The sequence below is a fragment of the Oncorhynchus masou genome, chromosome 9, assembly GCF_036934945.1.
Source record: "Oncorhynchus masou masou isolate Uvic2021 chromosome 9, UVic_Omas_1.1, whole genome shotgun sequence".
Lineage (NCBI taxonomy): Eukaryota > Metazoa > Chordata > Actinopteri > Salmoniformes > Salmonidae > Oncorhynchus > Oncorhynchus masou.
This window is the reverse complement of record NC_088220.1, coordinates 36309018-36332592: the sequence shown is the minus strand read 5'-3', so window position 1 is coordinate 36332592 and position 23575 is coordinate 36309018. Positions and strand designations below refer to the sequence as shown.

At 43.0% G+C, this 23575-nt stretch overlaps 1 protein-coding gene across 1 annotated transcript; it reads left to right on the top strand.

Moving 5' to 3' along the window:
- Positions 1 to 3351: 3351 nt before the first annotated feature.
- LOC135545954 (nanos homolog 1-like) lies at positions 3352 to 5920 on the top strand. Its single transcript, XM_064973963.1, has one exon. The coding sequence runs from the start codon at positions 3550 to 3552 to the stop codon at positions 4228 to 4230; it is 681 nt and encodes a 226-aa protein (XP_064830035.1). The 5' UTR covers positions 3352 to 3549; the 3' UTR covers positions 4231 to 5920.
- The last annotated feature ends 17655 nt before the right edge of the window (positions 5921 to 23575 follow it).

The window sequence follows — 23575 nt, the reverse complement described above, 5'->3', positions numbered from 1 at the left end:
TTTCAGCTCAGTTAACAGCAAGGTATGCAGTTCTATTGAATTTCCTTAAAATAGGTGTAATCCTCCCAATTGGACACATTTCAACAACCTCCCCTGCACTTTTAATTAGAACTGCAGTCACTTATATGTTATCATTGTTTAAAGAGTCCTGCTCTCACATTCCAGACTCAGGTAGTTAATCATGGAGAAGGCTGGCAGCAGTTAGAGTAGATTACAGTACAGAGTGGTACTCTGAGTTGCTTGATTGATTTTCAGGGACACAGTTTTATTTTAATTTTAACCTAACTTCTGTTTCCCCTGAAAAACAAAAGTAGGGACTCCGATCTGGCGTCTTTCTATGCCTGCTACGTTAGGTACATTTTACTGTGAAACGTATGCGATGTTTGATGAACGGAAAGGCTCTGGAGCAACGAACCGCCCTTGCTGTCTCTGCCTGGCCGGTTCCCCTCTTTCCACTGGGATTCTCTGCCTCTAACCCTATTACAGGGGCTGAGTCACTGGCTTACTGGGGCTCTCTCATGCCGTCCCTGGAAGGGGTGCGTCACCTGAGTGGGTTGATTCACTGATGTGGTCATCCTGTCTGGGTTGGCGCCCCCCCCCTTGGGTTGTGCCATGGCGGAGATCTTTGTGGGCTATACTCAGCTTTGTCTCAGGATGGTAAGTTGGTGGTTGAAGATATCCCTCTAGTGGTGTGGGGGCTGTGCTTTGGCAAAGTGGGTGGGGTTATATCCTTCCTGGTTGGCCCTGTCCGGGGGTGTCCTCGGATGGGGCCACAGTGTCTCCTGACCCCTCCTGTCTCAGCTTCCAGTATTTATGCTGCAGTAGTTTATGTGTCGGGGGCTGGGGTCAGTTTGTTATATTTGGAGTACTTCTCCTGTCCAATTCGGTGTCCTGTGTGAATCTAAGTGTGCGTTCTCTAATTCTCTCCTTCTCTCTCTCTTTCTCTCTCTCGGAGGACCTGAGCCCTAGGACCATGCCCCAGAACTACCTGACATGATGACTCCTTGCTGTCCCCAGTCCACCTGGCCGTGCTGCTGCTCCAGTTTCAACTGTTCTGCCTTATTATTATTCGACCATGCTGGTCATTTATGAACATTTGGACATCTTGGCCATGTTCTGTTATAATCTCTACCCGGCACAGCCAGAAGAGGACTGGCCACCCCACATAGCCTGGTTCCTCTCTAGGTTTCTTTCTAGGTTTTGGGCTTTTCTAGGGAGTTTTTCCTAACCACCGTGCTTCTACACCTGCATTGCTTGCTGTTTGGGGTTTTAGGCTGGGTTTCTGTACAGCACTTTGAGATATCAGCTGATGTACGAAGGGCTATATAATAAATTTGATTTGATTTGATTTGATGTGCTAGAGTTATACAACTTCCTGTTGATAGAGCAACATTAATTAACAATTACATTATTTTAAAATCGACCCACGTTTTTGCTCATTTAGTGAACTTTTATGTAGAATAAGCCTACATGTGATATGCTCCCGAGTGGCGCAGTGGTCTAAGGCACTGCATCTCAGTGCAAGAAGTGTCACTACTGTCCTTGGTTTGATTCCAGGCTGTATCACATCTGGCTGTGATTGGGAGTCCCATAGGGCGGTGCACATTTGGCTGACACTTTGGCTGTCTTCATTGTAAATAATAATTTGTTCTTAACTGACTTGCCTAGTTAAATAAAGGTTAAACTACAAATAATAATTAACCATTTCAGGTGTTTTGCTCATGTCATGGCCCCAGTCAATGTAAGTGGACACTTATATTCATTAGTAGGGTATGTTGTATCATCATAGGTTTCCGGTAGCGAACACAGAACCATCAAGGATCATGGGATGACTTGTTGGGGTTATGGGTCAACTGTTGCATTGCACAGAAGCTTGATGATGTCATCCTAACTAGGATCCACTGGGCTCACACAGTCCCCCAGTGGCAGAGGAGTGAAATGACATGTTGTTGTTATTTCAAAGGGAATGCAGTCCACAATAGAATACTAGCCTGATAATAGACTACTGGCCTGTGAGAGAGCTAGCCTAAATCCAATACCCTCTGCCTATATATCCCATTATACCCTGTCTTCCATTATACTTTCATGTTATTCATTCCACTTGTGTACTTTCCAATTTACACCTGTATCTCTGTTCCATTTTGGTCGATCCATAAGCTAAAGTTATAATGGAGGATGATATTCTATTCTGAGATTTTATGTTTTGCGGATCCATCATTTTCCCTGCATGTACCTTGTCAACTCTATATGCTCCTGCCTCCCCGTCCCCCTCTCTTTGTTGCTTGAATATAGTCAAATATGCAAATGAGGGCTATGCCACTGTATAAATGTGAGTGACATTTATCTGTGATCATTAGGGCTCTGTACTCAGGGAGGGGGGATTGGAGAGGGTGGCTTAAAGGGCAACACAGTTTGCCTTCATTCAGCCCTCAGCTTGTAGAACAATGTGGCTTGACGGAGGAGGTTTTTCACACAATGCCAAAGCCACAGCAGGAACACTCTAAAAGGGGAATACCAAAGTAAATCTACTGACAACCTACAGTATGACAAGCACAGTAGTCTGCAATATAACCTACGGAACCACCACTACCCTTCCAAAATACACTGTAGGTCTACTAAATGGGGATAATCATGATATCAGTGACAAATATGTATAATTTAATTCTAATTAGTGTGATTTGCTGTGTGGAAGACCTTATGCCAACTTGGTTAATCATAAGTGTTACAGTATATCATAGTCACTACATCCATCCAGTGAAAGTTCAAATTGGCTAACCTTATATCTAACGACATAGTATGGACATAAGCCTACATATAACAGAAAATAATATGGCATTGCTGTTGTTATCATAGTATCCAGCTCATCGCCTATGTGAAATTCTCAGTGATATGACAAGGGTCAGGTGGGAAATGTTGTATCACTGTGGTAGAGAGGGTGCTCTAGGAACAAAGGGCGTGTATGCATGCATGGTCTTAAAAGGGTTCAAGTGTGCACCAGAAATGCGCACAGACATGTGTATGCAAGCTATTTGAGTAGGCTTTGACATCGCACCCACAATGATCTCCCTATCCCCAATGTAGACTATTAATACCGTGCTGCCCGAAATCCTTCCCTACCGTAAAGCTACGAGTGTACATACTGGCGTTCACTGCTCTGAACAGAGATGGCTGGTGCGTAATGCAACCATTTAAAAAACGGTGAAATCAATATTATATTTCTGTGTAGGCTATGCTATGTGATTATGATATGAGGGTGTTTTCCAACCAACCTCTGAAAGTTCGGACCATATTGGATTTGTTTCGCGCTTCCCAAACCTACCCTTGAAAAGAAAGACTGCGCTTCAACCTGATCATAAACTTGTTTTGAGAAGAGAGCCCCGCCCTCCTTTCAGCTATCGCTGACTCCTTATAAACAGCAAGCCTGTTGTACAAGCGTTTATCACAAGAAGACTGGAGCAGTCCACAGTTCACCAACCGCCCTGGAAACGAACTCTGGCAGTAAATTTTGAGGATTATATTTGTGTTTCTGCATAGAAACGAGAAGCTATCATGGATTTTCTCAATCATAACTATTTGAGTGCTCGCAACCCATATGACTATACATTTAATTTTTGGAACGACTATCTGGGTCTGTCGACGTTGGTCACGAAGAATAACAAGCACATGATGCCCGAAAGCCCAAACTCCATCACCGAGTCCCTGAAAGCAACTCTGGGTTTGGATGACTCCCCAGCATGTGCGTGCGTAATCTCGGGCAGTGGTGAAGGCGGACACCTGGACTGCTGTTGTCCATCTGTGAGCCCCCTGCCTACCTCCATCCTGGACTTGAAGGAGCGCTTTTCAATTCTGAGCCCATTCCAAAACCAAATCGGTGGTGTCCCACTACAAGACCGGGACTTGGGCTTCGGGGGAAGCTTTGCAGGATTTGACCTGTTCGGAGTGGAGAGGAAGATGCGCAAGCCAACGTCGAGGAATAAACAGGAGCCCAAAATCTGTGTCTTCTGCAGGAATAACGGTGCGCCGGAGGAGGTGTATGGCTCCCACGTTCTGAAGACACCCGACGGGAGGGTGGTGTGCCCCATTCTTCGGGCTTATACATGCCCTCTTTGTAGCGCCAATGGTGATAATGCGCACACAATTAAGTACTGTCCCCTCTCCAAAGATCAACCAGCCCAGCGACCATTAAAGGGAGGGAGGGCAGTGGGTGGTAAACGAATGAAAATATTCTAGAGATAGATTTTTACACGAGCAAAGAAAGTACATTGAATTGCACTGAACAATTTTCAGATGACTGTTTCGATTGCGGCTATAGCATATCCCAGTCCTAACTGCTAAGGCTACATGATTTCGTAAACAAAAAAATATACCGATGTTATTCTTTTTCCAAAATCTCTTATATTTTTATAGTTGCTTTATTCACATAGATTATTTTATTCGTTATACATTGAATTTATTTTCTGATAGTGTTTAGCTATTTGAGTGTTCATTTAAATTTACCTATATTCATAATCACAATGTGTGAATAAATGCTGAGTGTTTTGCGGGGAACATGGATTTAGCAGGGCGTGAGGGTGTGATTGTCATGTTGCCAGTAAGTTTTACTGTAAGCTTAGCCTACTAGCTATTTCTTTTGTCTTTGAAAACCAAAGTTGTGTATGCTATTAAACAAGCTCAGAATGTTCATGAATGAAAGCAATTTTCATTCAAGATGTCTGTAAAACAAGGTATGGTACTTTGAGGCCCACTCCCCTGTCTGCTACTCCACAACACAGTTTTAAACTTGCTCTGATTTAATATCTGTAGCATGAAAAAAAATCAAGACAATGAAGTCTCTGTTATGGCCTGGTATTTTCTGTGTAACTTCATAGTCAATAATAGCCAAGCCAAATGACTTTCATCCCCCATGTCACACAGCAGTTGGTTTCATCACCCAGGCTTATGAATAATCATGACCCAAATAAGAGATACCCTTGATGTTTACATTACCAAGAGAGGGTAACACACTGGATATAATTGCTTGTAGGTATCTCTTTCATGCAGTCGTTTTTTTAAAATCAAAAATGACATGTTTTTTGTTTTGTTTGGTCTACCCCCCAAAAGTCACTAACAGAGGACTGCACTGGGGATTCAAGGAGTGCTCTGCAATGGTGGAGTCAGGAGGACAATTCACGTTGAGAAAATAGTTGGATAGCGCAAATGAATGTTATTAAACAAGCTTTTCTAAAAACCAATGTATTAGCCCCTTTTTGCATTATTTCCCTGAATAAATCCAAAAAGATGCAAAACTATTGTGAATGTACGATGGAAAGTTGTCAGTTGCAGGACTGCACATTTCTGACAGTTATGTTTACCAAAGGATTATACAATTTTAGTGAAGTGAAGTGAGGAAGAGTGTATTGTATATAAAGTTGAGTGACGTTTATTCAGCATTTTAACATTTCAAGTGACTTCAGAGGGTTCTACCTCAACAGGATTTTGTACTTACATGTAAAATGTCAACAGCAGTTTATTAATATAGTGCTGCCATTTATAATAAGGGGTTTTTAATAGTATTTTTGATCTTTGTATAACATAATTGTATTTTTTTTCCTGCATTCAAACATGACAAAAGTGAATTTCCAATAAGCTTCAAGCATTCCTCGCAAAAAAAGATGATGGTCTGTGCATAGTGATATCCGTACATTTTAAATTGAATTGTTCAATGTTACATTCTTGAGGGTGTGTGCAAGAGGATGGAATCTATTGAAAACCATTCACAATTTGCCACTTTTAATATAAGGTTTCTGATTAAATGAATTTAGAAAATTAACACTGTTGAACTTTGTTATTTGTATTTTACCACAATTTCCACGTATGCTGCCTGTGCAGAATAAAATGACATTAATTAATTAGAGAAATAAACATCTCATCAAATATTTTAGCTCATGCCTTGATTTCATTCATCAACTTGATAGACATATACCTCATTCACCAGTTTACATAAACAGTATGCTATTGCTATTGCTAGATATTCAATGTAGGCTTGAAAATACCATTAAAGGTTGCACATATGATTCTTGGCCCTATCTGTCATTGTTTCAGCCCACACAACTTTGAAGTCCATACTTCAACAGATGGGGGGAGCTATCTTCCTCGGCTCTAGAAGTCAAAGTGTCTCTGCTTGAGAGCCAATCTCAGCTGGACGAACAAAGCCCCACGGTTGTTCCAAGCACTTGCCCTTGTTTATGAAGGCTGCCCACTCTGGAATGTCCAAGCCTGTGTGCCTCCCCATTCAACACGGATCATGTTTGCACTGAAGACTATTGAATAACTTCCCCTTCTCCTAGCCTCTCCACCTTTTATTTCTGGAATGGTAGGAGCCAGCAGCCCATAGCTTCTGGACCCCTTTTGAGAAAAGGGGTATTCAGAAGGCAGACATTACAGTAAGCACTTGGGGACTGTTGTGAAGCCTTGAGCACAGCCATCCACACCTCTCAGCCCTCTCCTTTCCCTCTCTCCCTCTCCTCTCCTCTCTTCCTCCCTCTCTTTTTCCAGATGGGGCCCTGCATTAAAAATGGATGAATGCTAAGTGCAACAGGGATTTATCTCTCGGAGAACAGTGGTGGGGAAAAAGCCTGGCGGGTATCATTTCAGACAAACATGGCCGCCATCACAGGCCCTATTCCCCTGCCACCCCACCCCATTAGCTGTGCTGCAAACAGGATTTGAGTAATCTAGTTAGTTCCACCATTTAGGAGATGCATATCTTACATGATTTTATGATGGGAAATGGTTGCCGGTTAAAAGCATACCGTAAACCTATACTATGCAGATAATAGTCTTTGTACATAGTATGAGGATGGATTCTATGGATTGTGGCTTTATGTGTTAAGTAATGAGTTCAAACAGTAAACAAATCATGCTTCTTATTACCATAATTTGGCACTTATGCTATAGGTCTGCTTTATGGGCGTGGTCCCAGTCAGTACAGGCCATTCACTAACTAGCTGGTGATTTCTATACCAGACGCTCCCACCTGGAAAAGGAACCTGCAACTCTCTGGACACTACTTTTGTAGCCCTGACCTCTATTGTCCAATGCTGAATAAACATGGATCGCTATGTCTATTACAGAGTGCTGGTGCGTGTCAACTCGGCTCTTGCTGCCGGGATAGACTAACAGGACACACGGTTCGGTGCCCCCTGGGCCGCCATAGGCCCCTCTATCATTTTTGATATGATTAAAATACTGAAGACGGATAGTTGCTTACAGGGCAAGGAGTCTTAATGACCCACCACCTCCTTCTCAAAATCACCTGTTCCTAAGGATGCTGCATCACGTCAACTGGGGACCTTGATGCGAGACAAATTGAGGAGCAGTAGAGAACTAAAGCCATTCCAGGAGGGAGAGTAAGGTGGTTATTCTCATGTGCCTCCGACATATTGCTTACTCCAGCCTTCCTGTGGATCTCACATGCCTGAATCATAGACGCAACATGTAGAATGTATCCCCATGTAGAAGTGTATTATAGAATGTATCCCCATGTAGAAGTGTATTATAGAATGTATCCCCATGTAGAAGTGTATTATAGAATGTATCCCCATGTAGAAGTGTATTATAGAATGTATCCCCATGTAGAAGTGTATTATAGAATGTATCCCCATGTAGAAGTGTATTGTAGAATGTATCCCCATGTAGAGGTGTATTATAGAATGTATCCCTATGTAGAAGTGTATTATAGAATGTATCCCCATGTAGAAGTGTATTATAGAATGTATCCCCATGTAGAAGTGTATTATAGAATGTATCCCCATGTAGAAGTGTATTATAGAATGTATCCCCATGTAGAAGTGTATTATAGAATGTATCCCCATGTAGAAGTGTATCAGTGTGACGTCTTCCACTACAGCAAGTTGTCATTTGGTGGTGTAAGATTCTAGCATGTTCGTATTACACATCATTCGTAAATGAAGGACTTTTACTCGACACATTCAAATGGTCACATGTTAAGTTTGAAGTTTGCTGAGTGCGTTGTCTATTATCAAACCCACATTTGTCGAATTACTGGCACTTTGGCGCTCTTTTTCATATCATTTTATGTACATAATGCAATTTACAAAGTGCGCCCATGCTTCAATTCTCAAGCCCCTTCATGTCCCCTTCATACCTGGGTGTGCCTCAAATAGGCTACCTGTAGCGCCATCCCTCTTTCTCATACCAATTTTTCTAATTTGGGGAGGAGTACAACACCAACTTGATACAATGCACTTGCAGGGCAAGCACACCATCCCTTTGCCAGTAGAATGTACACACTTGGCAGGCTGTAGAACACAAGGTCGCTTATATACTTTGGCCTATGTTACAGAGTAGTCCTGTTGGAAGATGAATTCAGTGCATACACTAACTCATTGCATAAAGACAGATTAGCATTGAACCAGAAGAACAAAATTCATCACAATTGGTCTGAGGTTGTTGCTTTCGTACTGTCATAGCCTAATGCCTTGCTAAATTCTTGTTTTCTTTCTCATTCAATTATGCAGAGGAGTGGAGGACTGGGAGAGGGTAGTCTCTGTTAAAGATTGAGATAGGGGTCTAATAAAAAGCAGAGCTGGAGCACACCCAGAGGTAATGATGTAGTTTGGAGGTGCCGACTAATGGAGACTAAACTGTGAGCCATACGAATAAATAAAGAGAGTCGGACACTCTATATATACAGTGCATTCGGAAAGTATTCAGACCCAATTACTTTTTCCACATTTAGTTACGTTACAGCCTTATTATAAAAATGGATTCAATTGGTTTATTTCTTTATCAATCTACACACAATACCACATAATGACAAAGCAAAAAGAGGTTTTTAGAATTTTTTGCAAATGCATTAAACATGTAAATACTCAGTACTTTGTTAAAGCACTTTTGGCAGCGATAAAAGCATTGAATCTTCTTGGGTATTATGCTACAAGCTTAGCAAACCTGTATTTGGGGAGATTCTCCAATTCTGTCAGATTGGATGGGGAGTGTCGCTGCACAGCTATTTTCAGGTCTCTCCAGAGATGTTTGATCGGGTTAAAGTCCGGGCTCTGGCTGCGCTACTCAAGGACGTTCAGAAACTTGTCCCGAAGCCACTCCTGCTTGGCCTTGGCTGTGTGCTTAGGGTCGTTATCCTGTTGGAAGGTGAACCTTCCCCCCAGTCTGAGATCCTGAGTGTTCTGGAGCAGGTTTTCATCAAGGATCTCTCTGAACTTTGCTCCGTTCATCTTTCCCTCAATTCTGACTAGTCTCCCAGTCCCTACCACTGAAAAACATCCCCACAGCATGATGCTGCCACCACAATGCTTCACCGTAGGGATGGTGACAAGTTTCCTCCAGACGTGATGCTTGGTATTCAGGCCAAAAAGTTCAATCTTGTTTTCATCAGACCAGAGAATCTTGTTTCTCATAGTCTGCGAGTCTTTAAGTGCCTTTTGGCAAACTTCAAGCGGGCTGTCATGTGGCTTTTTACTGAGGAGTGGCTTCCGTCTGGCCATTCTACCAAAAAGGCCTGATTGGTGGAGTGCTGCAGAGATGGGTGTCCTTCTGAAAGGTTCTCCCATCTCCACAGAGGAACTAGAGCTATGTCAGAGTGACGATCGGGTTCTTGGTCACCTCCCTGACCAAGGCCCTTCTCCCCCAATTGCTCAGTTTGGCCGGGCGGCCAGCTCTAGGAAGAGTCTTGGTGGTTCCAAACTTCTTCCATGTAAGAATGATGGAGGCCACTGTGTTCTTAGGGACCTTCAATGCTGCAGATATTTTTTGGTACCCTTCCCCAGATCTGTGCCTTGACACATCAAAGGGCAATATGACATCAAAGGGCAAGCTATGAGGTTGAAGGAATTGTCCGTAGGGCTTCGAGACAGGATTCTGGATTCTGTCTCGAAGCCCTACGGACAATTCCTTCAACCTCATAGCTTGTTTTTTGCTCTGACATGCACTGTCAACTGTGGAACTGTGATAGACAGTTGTGTGCTTTTCCAAATTGAATTTACTTTTCCTATCAATTGAATTTAACACAGGTAGACTCCAATCAAGTCGTGGAAGCATCTCAAGGATGATCAATGGAAACAGGAAGCACCTGAGCTACATTTTGAGTCTCATACAAATGGTCTGAATACTTATGTAAATAAGGTATTTCTGTTTTTTATTTGTTATAAATTTGCAAACATTTCTAAAAACCTGTTTTCGCTCTGTCGTTACGGGATATAGTGTGTAGATGGCTGAAGATTTTGAAAAATGTAAGCCATTTTTTTAACAAGGCTGTAACACGACAAAATGTGGAAATAGTCAAGGAGCCTGAATACTTTACGAAGGCACTGTATGAACTCCCAGCAATTTACTGGGTAAAACACCAACGTTTCGACATCAGGGTCACCGAAATATTCAGTGGCCGAAACGTTGGTGCTTTAGCCAATGACTTACTGGGAGTTTAAATGGAGATCATGTGTGACTCTCTTTGTTTATTTTCATGGATTGTGATTGGACCTGTGAATGTACACTTACAGAAAATACATGACTTGCGCTACAATGGAAGTGCTACTGTCATGATGTGTATTCCTATGGGAGATTCCTATGGGAGATTCCTATGGGAGATTCCTATGGGAGATTCCTATGGGAGCTCGTTTAGCCAAGCAGGGAAGCATCAGTTAACTACATGAAGTGACCACGTAGCGCTACACAGTATACTACATCATAGGCTTTCTATAGATTTGGTTGCTTTTATTGTACAACACCAACACTGAGATACAGTGAGTCGTACAGTATAAGACTGTAGCTGTTGGGGGGGGGGGGAAGAACTCATAATATGCTACCTATTTATACTGAAATCGATTTAAGAACTGACATATTGCCCTTTGATGTCAGTTGTCAAGTGTGCATTGTGATATGTGCAATTATACAGTCGGTGTTGCGGCAAAATATTATTTTACTCCCAATATCCTAACCCTTACCTTATACAAGTAAAGTGTAAATACATTCGGTAGGCTCCTAATTAAAGTCTATGTGTGTTTTGGCAGTGGGAAAATTCCAGAGTTTTATAGAGCTCTCATGAGGTTGTGGTTTGGGTGAGATGCACAGTAATGCGTTTGTGACGCAAGCGGGAGGAAATTGCAGAAGCTTCCTGCACAACTGTGCTTTTGTACTACTTCCAGGTGGATAGCAGGCCTGGATGTACAGTCCGTGGGAGGGTTTTCATTAAGATGTGAGGCTGAATGGCCAAGGTTGAAATGGGTTTCAATAGTGCCCCCTACAGGGTGATAGATGACGTACACCTACAAGCACATAACAAACGCACACACACACAAACACACAGAGAGAGAGAGAGAAACTTCCATATCTACAGGCTGAAATACCACCGTGTGCCATCACAGAGGCAATATTTGTGACCTGTTGCCACAAGAAAAGGGCAACCAGTGAAGAACAAACACCATTGTAAATATATCCCATATTTATGTTTATTTATTTTCCCTTTTGTACATGAACTATTTGCACATCCTTACAACACTGTATATAGACATAATATGACAATTGACATGTCTTTATTATTTTGGAACTTCTGTGAGTGTAATGTTTAATGTTCATTTTACTTTTGTTCATTATCTACTTCACTTTCTTTGGCAATGCCAATATATGTTTCCCATTCCAATAAAGCTCTTGAATTGAATTGAGAGCGAGAGAGAGCGAGACCAAGGACTGATCACCCCAATCCACAAAAGTGGAGACAAATTTGACCCCAATAACTACCGTGGAATATGCGTCAACAGTAACCTTGGGAAAATCCTCTGCATTATCATTAACAGCAGACTCGTACATTTCCTCAATGAAAACAATGTACTGAGCAAATGTCAAATTGGCTTTATACCAAATTACCGTACAACAGACCATGTATTCACCCTGCACACCCTAATTGACAACCAAACAAACCAAAACAAAGGCAAAGTCTTCTCATGCTATGTTGATTTCAAAAAAGCCTTCGACTCAATTTGGCATGAGGGTCTGCTATACAAATTGATGGAAAGTGGTGTTGGGGGTAAAACATACGACATTATAAAATCCATGTACACAAACAACAAGTGTGTGGTTAAAATTGGCAAAAAACACACACATTTCTTCACACAGAGTCGTGGGGTGAGACAGGGATGCAGCTTAAGCCTCACCCTCTTCAACATATATATCAACGAATTGGCGCGGGCACTAGAAAAGTCTGCAGCACCCGGCCTCACCCTACTAGATTCAGAAGTAAAATGTCTACTGTTTGCTGATGATCTGGTGCTTCTGTCACCAACCAAGGAGGGCCTACAGCAGCACCTAGATCTTCTGCACAGATTCTGTCAGACCTGGGCCCTGACAGTAAATCTCAGTAAGACCAAAATAATGGTGTTCCAAAAAAGGTCCAGTCGCCAGGACCACAAATATAAATTCAATCAAGACACTGTTGCCCTTGAACACACAAAAAACTATACATACCTTGGCCTAAACATCAGCGCCACAGGAAACTTCCACATTGCTGTGAACGATCTGCGAGACAACGCAAGAAGGGCATTCTATGCCATCAAAAGGAACATAAATTTCAAAATACCAATTAGGATCTGGCTAAAAATACTCGAATCAGTCATAGAGCCCATTGCCCTTTACTGTTGTGAGGTCTGGGGTCCGCTCACCAACCAAGACATCACAAAATGGGACAAACACCAAATTGAGACTCTGCATGCAAAATTCTGCAAAAATATCCTCCGTGTACAACGTAGAACACCAAATAATGCATGCAGAGCAGAATTAGGCCAATACCCACTAATTATCAAAATCCAGTAAAGAGCCGTTAAATTCTACAACCACCTAAAAGGAAGCGATTCCCAAACCTTCCATAACAAAGCCATCACCTACAGAGAGATAAACCTGGAGAAGAGTCCCCTAAGCAAGCTGGTCCTGGGGCTCTGTTCACAAACACAAAAACACCCCACTGAGCCCCAGGACAGCAGCACAATTTGACCCAACCAAACCATGAGAAAACAAAAAGATAACTACTTGACACATTGGAAAGAATTAACAAAAACACAGAGCAAACTAGAATGCTATTTGGCCCTAAATAGAGAGTACACAGTGGCAGAATACCTGACCACTGTGACTGACCCAAACTTAAGGAAAGCTTTGACTATGTACAGACTCAGTGAGCATAGCCTTGCTATTGAGAAAGGCCGCCGTAGGCAGACATGGCTCTCAAGAGAAGACAGGCTATGTGCTCACTGCCCACAAAATGAGGTGGAAACTGAGCTGCACTTCCTAACCTCCTGCGCAATGTATGACCATATTAGAGAGACATATTTTCCTCAGATAACACAGATCCACAAAGAGTTTGAAAACAAATCCAATTTCGATAAACTCCCATATCTACTGGGTGAAATTCCACAGTGTGCCATCACAGAAGCAAGATTTGTGACCTGTTGCCACAAGAAAAGGGCAACCAGTGAAGAACAAACACTATTGTAAATACAACCAATATTTATGTTTAATTATTTTCCCTTGTGTACTTTAACCATTTGTACATTGTTACAACACTATATATATATATATATATATATATATATATATATATATATATATATATATATATATATATAATATGACATTTGTAATGTCTTTATTGTTTTGAAACTTCTGTATGTGTAATGTTTACTGTACATTTTTATTGTTTATTTCACTTTTGTATGTTTCCCATGCCAATAAAGCCCCTTGAATTGAATTGAGAGAGAGTGACAGACAGACAGACAGACAGACAGACAGACAGACAGACAGACAGATAGATAGATAGATAGATAGATAGATATATAGATAGATAGATAGATAGATAGATAGATAGATAGACAGACAGACAGACAGACAGACAGACAGACAGACAGACAGACAGACAGACAGACAGACAGACAGACAGACAGATAGATAGATAGACAGACAGGCTATGGTTTCCTTCAGTAGAAAGCTGTAATGTCCATGTTGTGTGCCATGCATTTTGGGGGGCATTCAGTGTGTATGTACAGACAGTATAATACAATTGCAAGTACTTTAGCCCCACCTGCTGTTGCTTGATAACCATCACCATTAGACGACTGAAACTAGGAGTAGACCTATTGTAGTGTAATTTAGATCCACAAGGTGCCAGTCTTATACAAGCCTGGAAAAAGACATTTTTTGTTGACAATGAATAATAAAGCTACACTCCGGAGTCTGGGTTTCAGCCCAATGGTCGCCCCGACTTGATTTGGAACAGAAGCTACGTTATTGGGAAATGTAGCTGCTCTCATTTATAGGTGGAACTATGAATGCCAGGTTTAACAGTCTATGAAATTGACATGATCGTTTGAGACATATTTTGAAGCTATAAATCAAATCAATGTTTTATTTATTTGTCACATGCTTCGTAAACAACAGTGACATGCTTACTTACAGGGCCTTCCCAACAATGCAGAGATAAAAAAAATAGTAACACGAGGTATAAATACACAATGAAAAATGATAACTTGGCTATATACACGGGGTACCAGTCCCGAGTCGATGTGCAGGGGTACGTTGTTTGTCTCCAATTCACTCAAATGATAAATACAAGCAATTCATTAATGAATTGTTACATTTTCGGTTATTTTCGGTTATATTTGTATTTAGCGCATAGAGATTGCGGCTGTCGGATAAACACCATGTAATTATTTTATGGTACACATCAACTACAGTACATAGCTAGTATTTCCTGTAAAAATGGTTCAAGGTGTTTGCATTATCAAAGAAAGGGCACACTTTACATACACAAGCAAACAAGACGCCTTGTTTCAAAGTCCTCACTTAGTATATTGCTGTTGCTTTAAATGAGTGAATGAGACAAATTTGGCATAGTTTAGGATATGTGGAATATGTCTTCTTTGGGACCACGGTGCAGCAATGATAGTAGATCCATCTGTTGCTCTATTCTATTGAACATGACTTCACAAAGACTCAAGCTGTTATATCTGTCTATGCGTGTGTGTGTGTGTGTGTGTGTGTGTGTGTGTGTGTGTGTGTGTGTGTGTGTGTGTGTGTGTGTGTGTGTGTGTGTGTGTGTGTGTGTGTGTGTGTGTGTGCGTGCGTGTGTGTGTGCGTGTGCGTGTGCGTGTGCGTGCATGTTTGTGTGCGTGCGTGCGTGCCTGTGCGTGTGTGAATGAAAAACTCAAAGACCCCCATAGACGTAAGTACATTTTTAAACACTAGATGGAGCTATTATATAATAGTAGTCATTGCAAGCGACACAGTGCACTTCACTTGTACAGAGCTCCTCCACATTGACCTGGCTGTGAAGTCAATGCTGCACTGAAAGAGAATAGTTTATTCGTTCCCACTAATCAGAAGCCTGCCGCTAGCTGTACAATCAACTGGCTAAAACAGTACAGGTGTGCCCCATTAGGTACACATAGCCCTTGGCTCATGTTAACTTATGACCTATAACAACCGATTGTAATTTCGCAATCACCCCATTGTATGTGTGTGCAGTTTTCAAGAGGATGATAAGTAGTTACATTACACGTGTAAATTAGGTGTAATGTTTTTTTTTTTTGTGGGACAAAATTGTGATTATGCAATCACAGCAGGACAAGGGTTCTCAATGGCCAATGATGACATAGTCCGTTGGTAAGTCTAGCAAGGCAAACAGAGATAGTGGATTTCAGCCAGATCTCCTCCACGCACTATTACGCAGTACAGACGTAGGAAGTGCTATATAAACAACCTCTCAATTACAGTAGATGTGAAACAAAATGAGCTACATGCTTGGACGGATACTACTATGGCTCGAAGACTTAAAGGAGTGCCGACTTACTGTACTACATTGTAATTAGTGGTTGGTTAGATATAATTTCCATAAAAAGGCTGTGGTTGAAAAAAAATCAATAAATGCAATCAAACATTTGTGCACCAAATAGTCTGGTGAAATTCAAAATTTCAACCATTTGATCTTTATTTCTAATTACAGACGTGTGCTTTCTTTATTTGTGTAATACCACTTAGGATGAACATTTGTTTTTGATGTATTGTGAACAGCCTCACCAAGGTCTATTGTTGATATAATTTTATTTATAATTTTTTCATATTTTGCAGGATATTCGATATTTCCCTCAAAACAGGAAAACCCCTTCAGCAAACCCTCAAAAACACAACAATGGCACAAAAGTATTTTAAGACCAAACCATCTGCTACACTCAGTATTAATCCTCACTTAACACACCAAGCATAACTCAGCGAGTATGCAGATCAGTTCCAAAGGAATTTAACCATTCACAGCTTCTCAAAGAAGCACCAAATAATAGCAGCCAGCAGTGGGATTTTTATGGCTTCCCCCATGAATGTTAAGGCAATATGGTCGCAGGCTGGCCAGGGGTGGGGATTGACTTGTTTCCAAAAGCTTAATTCAATTTGTCATCTCCATTCAGGGGGCTCAAGTGGTCTAATTTGTGTTAATGAGGGGTAATAAAGTCATAGCCCCCTATATTACTGCCAAGAGGAGGGGTGGGGCCATGAAGGAGATGTGTACATGTGAGGGAGGGGGGGAGGGAGGTGTATTGACTCTTTGGGGTCTCAGGCAGCCTGCCTGGCTCTGTCGTTCGCTCACCATCTCTCCATCGTGGCGGCCGTCAGCAGGCCACCGCCCCCCTCCCCACTTGGCTTCCATTGTCCCCCTAATTAGATTGCCTTTGTTGGGCTAATGCTGCCGCCATCTGGTCGGCTGTCAGGGCCCCAGCAGGGCCGGGGCTGGGCCATTGTGGTGTGGCCACGGGTCTGTAGCCCTCCTCTCCTCCTAGCCTCCTTCTCTCCTCCCCTGGCTACAATAGGTACCTCTAGCCCAGCATCCCCTCTGGCTGTCATCACAAGGGCCCTTTCACACTTGAAGGAATTAGGGAAAGATTGATGTACCCTCTCTCGACGTAAGTGCACCAAAGGGCACAGCTCTGGGACTGTCTTTTTCCCTGACCATGTTGAGAGGAGAAGGCAACAGGCCCTGTTTACAAACAGCCACACCCCTTTTTTCTTGTCTTAGTTGATCGTAAGCCAGCAGGCTTGCTGACTAAACTTCACGTTGTCGTTTGATTGATTCACAGTTGGGTTTGTTTAGTGGATTGTCAGGGCCTTGAAAATATATCGATTTGTATTTGGATAGATTTGTATTTTGATATGTGTTCTTGTCATATCTTTCTCGCTAGAGGGTTGTAATGACTAACACATTCACATTCAAAACCTAAAGCACACTGTCATATTGTGTTATTGTGGTGGCTGCAATCTCTCCATAGTGAGAGATCTCCTGATTCAGTAGATGGCAGTGTGGTCTTGGTCAATGGTCATGATGACTGGTCTACCACATTAAAATATACTTTACTCTCCATGGTATGATCCACTCTGATCATTGGAGATTGGACCCTTTGCTATTGAACATTTGATATAGTCATGCGAAATGGACAACCTCATGTGAAAACAGAGGCAAATAAATGTTGCACAGGATGAAAAAAAATCCACACTAGCTGTGTTGTTTTTTAGGGGGAGGAATGTGTGAGCGGTCGACAACCTTCCCACTGTTTGTTCCTTTGAGTTCCCCTCTTCTTCACCATTTCAAACGGAGACCTGTAATGGATGACCATAACCCCTGGGTGACCCTGACCAATTGGTTGACTAATCTTCCACGTCCCATAATGCCCCTCTTTCATCCTCCCAACACAACATCGTCCATCTGTCACCTGACAGGGAGAGACAGACAACTATGGTCACCATGTAACAGGGTATGAATGTCATCATAGGTATTTTGAAATGTGGACACAAGGGTCTAGAGGGGATACAGAAAGGAGATTTAAAAAAAAAATTTTTTTTAAGTTGAACCTTTATTTAACTAGGCAAGTCAGTTAAGAACAAATGTTTATTTTCAATGACGGCCTACACCTTCCAAACGACGCTGGGCCAGTTGTGCTCTGCCCTATAGAACTCCCAATCACAGACGGTTGTGATACAGCTTGGAATCAATCCAATGTGTCTGTAGTGCCACCTCAAGTACTGAGATGCAGTGCCTTAGACAACTGCGCCACTTGGGAGCCCAGGGTGGGAGAGAGGTACAGTACTAGTCATGTATCGGCACAATCCATGACTGTAGTGGCATTAAAAAGAGATATGAATGTAAAACCTATTTCACTCATCTTGTGTTATAATCGCTGTGTCATCTCAGTAAACAAACTTACAGTGGTCTGGTGCTTCTGATGGAGGACAAATTCAGATTGAGGTGTATGGGTTCATAACACTGGTTATGAGAGCATTTCTCTACACTCTGAGAGAGGATGTTGGCCAGCATCTCAGTGTCTCTGCCACACGCTCACTTTCACTGTCAGCATGACTGTCAATCTGCGTCAAAGCTAAATGACCCATTAGTGGCCTTCTCATCTGAACATAAATGTCACAAATTCAGCCAAAATGTCTTCACACTTTTGGAAATACAACACTATTACTACAGTAAAAAAGAGGTACATTCCACATGCTTTTAAAATGTGTTGCACGCTTGCTGTCTCATTCCAGCCAGTTTTTAGCCAATGAGTGTTGGAAAAATGCCCGAAATGCTGAGAGAACACAGTCCAACAACAAACAGCATTGGAGAGTATTATTTTAGCTGGTCAATTTTTTGGGAGAGTTATAAACTCTGCATAACTTACGAGAGGCTCATATTTAAGGTCTCAATGCCTGAAAGTCAAACTTCATTAAAACATCTGACTTATCTTGGGCTTATGTTCATGCTCTTGAAACACAAGCGAGTGCACCCTTCGTGTAGTGGACTTATTAACTGGGAGTTGGTTCAGAGGAGCAAATGTCTCCAATAGCAGAAATTAGTCATGAATGGACTATGATTAACAACATTTTGAAATCTTGTCATTTTTTTCTCACTTTGAAATTAAACATATACAATACAGCCAAGTAATAATAAGTAATAATAATAGTAATGAGCAGACGAAAATCGTGATAACAACAGAGTTACATGGAGTTTGACCATCTTGACTTCACAAAGCGTATTAGCTGTGATTGATTCCTGAATGTTCTTCTCATGCTGTGGGTACAATAGGTGCAGGATATATTTGGAGTATTCTCTCTCTAGTGCCTGAAATTGTTTAAAGAGCAAAATGTGATTTCAAAATGTGTTGCTATGGCTTCAAATGAAGGACATAGTATGCAACACCATAGTAAAACCTTATCAAAACAAACATTCTAAAATTATAAGGAGCAATTTTAGCATTTCAAGCTTCCTCTGAGAGATATCAAGACGAGTGCTGTAAAAGGCATTTCACACCGCCCATTTTACCCCATGGTGGCGTGAACCACCACCGGTCCACTAGCTCCCTGTATAGGCTAAACGACCTAGCCTCACCAAGAGGCCTTCATCCATGAGTAGCTCCACACTCTCTCCATCTCCAGGCCCTGGTGCTTCTGCACACTCACAGGGTTAAAATAAATGTTACTGCTGAACCATATTGTGCCCCCACACTCTCCATATCCTTTATTCACAGCCGCGTAATTGGTAGTCAATTTGAGCTCCCCCTTTGCCTATTGCGGGCACATTTTGCTCTGACAGAGTGCGGAAGATTAATGGCCACGAGCAGCCAAGGGGGGCTCGCCTCAGCAAGCATGGGCGCCCTAAATTCATTACACCAATTTCCCCCTGTCCTGCGCTCCCCCCCCCCCCCCACACACACACACAAAGAAAATAAATAGAGAATGAAAAGAATAGAAAAAGTCAGATGGCCTTAGTGAAAAATTTTTGGGATGAAAGGAAGAAAATAAAGAATCTATATAGTTGGTTTTTCAGTGAACATCCAAGCACGTAAGCATATACAGTGCCTAGAGAATTGTTTTCACATCCCTAGACTTTTTCCACGTTTTGTTGTGTGACAACTTAAAAATATATATTTTTTGTCACTGGCCTACACAAAATATCCCATAATGTCCAAGTGAATTATGTGTCAAGGCTCAGGAGAAGACCCAGACAGATAAGAAGTAACTAAAGTGTATTACGACAGGGGGCAGGCAAACAACATGTCAAGGGCAGGCAGAGGTCAGTAGTCCAGAGCAGAGTCTGAAAGGTACAGAACGACAGGCAGGTTTAGGGTCAACGCAGAATGGTCAAAAAAAGGGAAAGCTAAAAAACAGGAAAAAATGCTAGTAGGCTTGATGAAACAAAACAAACTGGCAACAAACAAACAGAGAGCAAAGGTATGTGACAAGAAGAAGAAGGCACAAGGATGCAACTTGAGGTCCAGGACAGAACGCTGCGACAGGACAGCCCCCACTCCAACATCCAAAGCATCGGCCTCCACCACGAACTGGAGGGACGGGTCAGGATGAACCAAGATGGGAGCTGTGGTGAAGCGGTGCTTGAGGTCCCGGAACGTCCGGTCAGCAGCTGTGGACCACGTGAACGGAACCTTGGGAGAGGTGAGAGCAGACAGCTGGGAAGCCAGGGTGCTGTAGGATAACCGGATAAAACTGCGATAAAAGTTGAAAAATCCCAGCAAACGTTGCAGCTGCAGTCTGGATGTAGGCTGGGTCCAATCCACCACCGCTCTCACCTTCCAGGGATCCATCTGTACATTCCCTGCAGGGATGATGTAACCAATGAAGGGAATGGTGGAGCGATGGAATTCACATTTCTCTGCTTTCACAAAAAGCTGGTTCTCCAGGAGGCGCTGGAGGACCTGTTGAACGTGGAGCATGTGTTCTTGGACTGAGTGGGAGAACACAAGGATGTCGTCAAGGTAGACGAAGAGGAACTGGTTCAACATGTCGCGGAGAACGTCATTGACCAGGGCCTGGCACACAGCTGGAGCATTGGTAATGCCAAATGGCATGACCAGATATTAGTAGTGATCGCTGGCCATGTTGAAGGCAATCTTTCACTCGTCCCCCTCCCGTATCCGCACCAGGTGGTAGGTATTCCGCAAGTCCAACTTGGAGAAAATGGTGGCCCTCTGGAGCGGTTCGAAGGCCGAGGCGATGAGTGGTAGCGGGTAGCGGGTCTTCACCATGATGTCATTGAGACCCTGGTAATCAATGTACAGGCACAGGGTTTTGTCCTTCTTCTCCACAAAGAAGAAACCTGCGACAGCAGGTGAGGCAGAAGGATGGATACACAATGCAGCTAGGGAGTCCAGAGAGTACAGTCGTCCCTGGGGCGGTGTGGTGCCTGGGAGGAGGTCAATCCAGCAGTCATAGGGTCGGTGCAGAGGAAGTGAAGTGGCCCAGGCCTTATTGAAAACCTCCCGCAGGTCCTGGTACTCCGCAGGAATGGCGGAGAGGTCCAGGGCAACTTCCAAGCCTGCTGGAAGACATCCCAGGACAGGCTGCGCTGACTTCAGGCAATGGGCATGGCAGAACGGGCTCCAGCCCAAGAAGGCACCATCAGTCCAGTCAATAAGGGGATTGTGTTGCTGGAGCCAAGATAATCCCAATATCACGTGAACTTAAGCAGACTTAATCAGTATGAATTGTATAGTCTGACACTCATAAATTGATGGGAGTGGTATTGTGGGTGACCCGGCCAATAGAGCGCCCGTCCATGGGAATGGAGAGGGGCTGAGTGGGGATGCTCAGCTCGGACACCAGGGTAGAGTCCATAAAACTAGCTCTGCCTAGTTGCATCGGCTGAGGTGAATTGGCAGGCTTTGGAGACTCTTGGGGGAACTCGGGTAGCTTCGGGTCCTCTTGGCAACTGAGATGTCGGGGACTTCCTGGATGCCTCAGAGGCGAGGTGGAATCCTTGGGCGGGCGAGTGGAATTGGACCTCGTCTCCTTCCTACTTTCGCATTGCCGAACATCGATCTGGTTGGTCAAGGCAATGAGCGAGTCGAGATCCGTCGGTAATTCCCTGGCTACTAGTTTGTCCTTAAACTCCTCTGATACTCCTTGTCGGAATGTGTCAAACAGCGATTCCGGGTTCCAGGCACTCTCAGCTGCCAACATAGGATATCCAACACATAGTCTGCCACACTGCGGGAGTCGAAGCTGGAGTTACTCTCGCCGAAGCTGGAGTAACTTCCGGGCAGCCTCTCTCCCAGACAATGGAGAATGAAAAACCTTCTTCACCTCCGCCACGAACTCCTCCAGACTGAAGAATACGGCTGACTGTTGTTCCCACACAGCCATAGCCCAGGCGAGAGCCCTCGTGGACATCAATGTGATGAGGGGAAGGAGGAGGGTGAGGTAAAGCAGGGGCTCTTGGGAAGGCCATGCTGCTAACAGCCAGGTTACTGAGGGGCTGGGAGGTTACAGCCGTGGTAGGCTGCTGACAGACAACCCACGGAATTGCTCCAGCAAAGTTTTCAACGCAAGGCGTTCGCCCAAGGACTGGAATCCTTCCATAAGACCATGAAGCAACTCCTCGTGCCGTCCAATGGTGGCTCCTTGGGAGGAGACAGTGTTGCGGAGCTGGTCCGAGTCTGCTGGGTCCGTAATGGCCAGTTTGTACTGTCAAGGTTAAGGAGAAGACCCAGATGCAGACAGTTTCGAAGTAACAAGAGTGTATTACAAAAACAGGGGACAGGTAAAGGGCAGGCAGAGGTCAGTAGTCCAGAGCAGAGTCCGAAATGTACAGAACGGCAGGCAGGCTCAGGGTCTGAGCAGGCAGAGGTCAGAAAGCCAGGGTGGTATTATAAGGTACAGAATGACAGGCAGGCTCAGGGTCAAGGCAGACGGAATGGTCAAAAACCGGGAAAGCTAGAAAACAGGAAATAGAGAGACAGGAGCATGAGAGAATGCTGATAGGCTTGACGAAACAAAACAAACTTGCAACAGACAAACAGAGAACACGGGTATAAGTACACTTGGAATAATGAGGAAGATGGTCGACACCTGGAGGGGGTGGAGACAGGCACAAAGAAAAACAGATCATGGTGTGATATTATGTTTAAAAAATGGTTTTAACAAATGAAGAGCTGAAATGTCTTGAGTCAGTAAGTATTCAACCCCTTTATTATAGCAAGCCAGTGGTAAAAATGTGCTTAAAACCTCTTAAGTATCCATCCCTTTTTCTAAATTTTCGCCTAAAATGACATACCCAAATCTAACTACCCATAGCTCAGGTCCTGAAGCAAGGACATGCATATTCTTGGTACCATTTGAAAGGAAACACTTTTAAGTTTGTTGAAATGCAAAAGGAATGTAGGAGAGTATTGCACAAAATATCTGGTAAAAGATAATAGAAAGATAATTTTCCAGCCCAGGTGCAATTTAGATTTTGTTCATGTGCAAAGTTTTTAGACTAATCCAATGAACCATTGAATTTATGTTCAAAATGTTGTATCAAGACTTCCCAAATGTGCCTAATTTGTTTAGTAATAACTTTTCATGTTCAAAATTGTGCACTCTCCTCAAACAATAGCATGGTATTCTTTCACTGTAATAGCTACTGTAAATTGGACAGTGCAGTTAGATTAACAAGAATTGAAGCTTTCTGCCAATATCAGATATGTCAATGTCCTGGGAAACATTCTTGTTACTTACAACCTCATGCTAAACGCATTAGCCTACTACA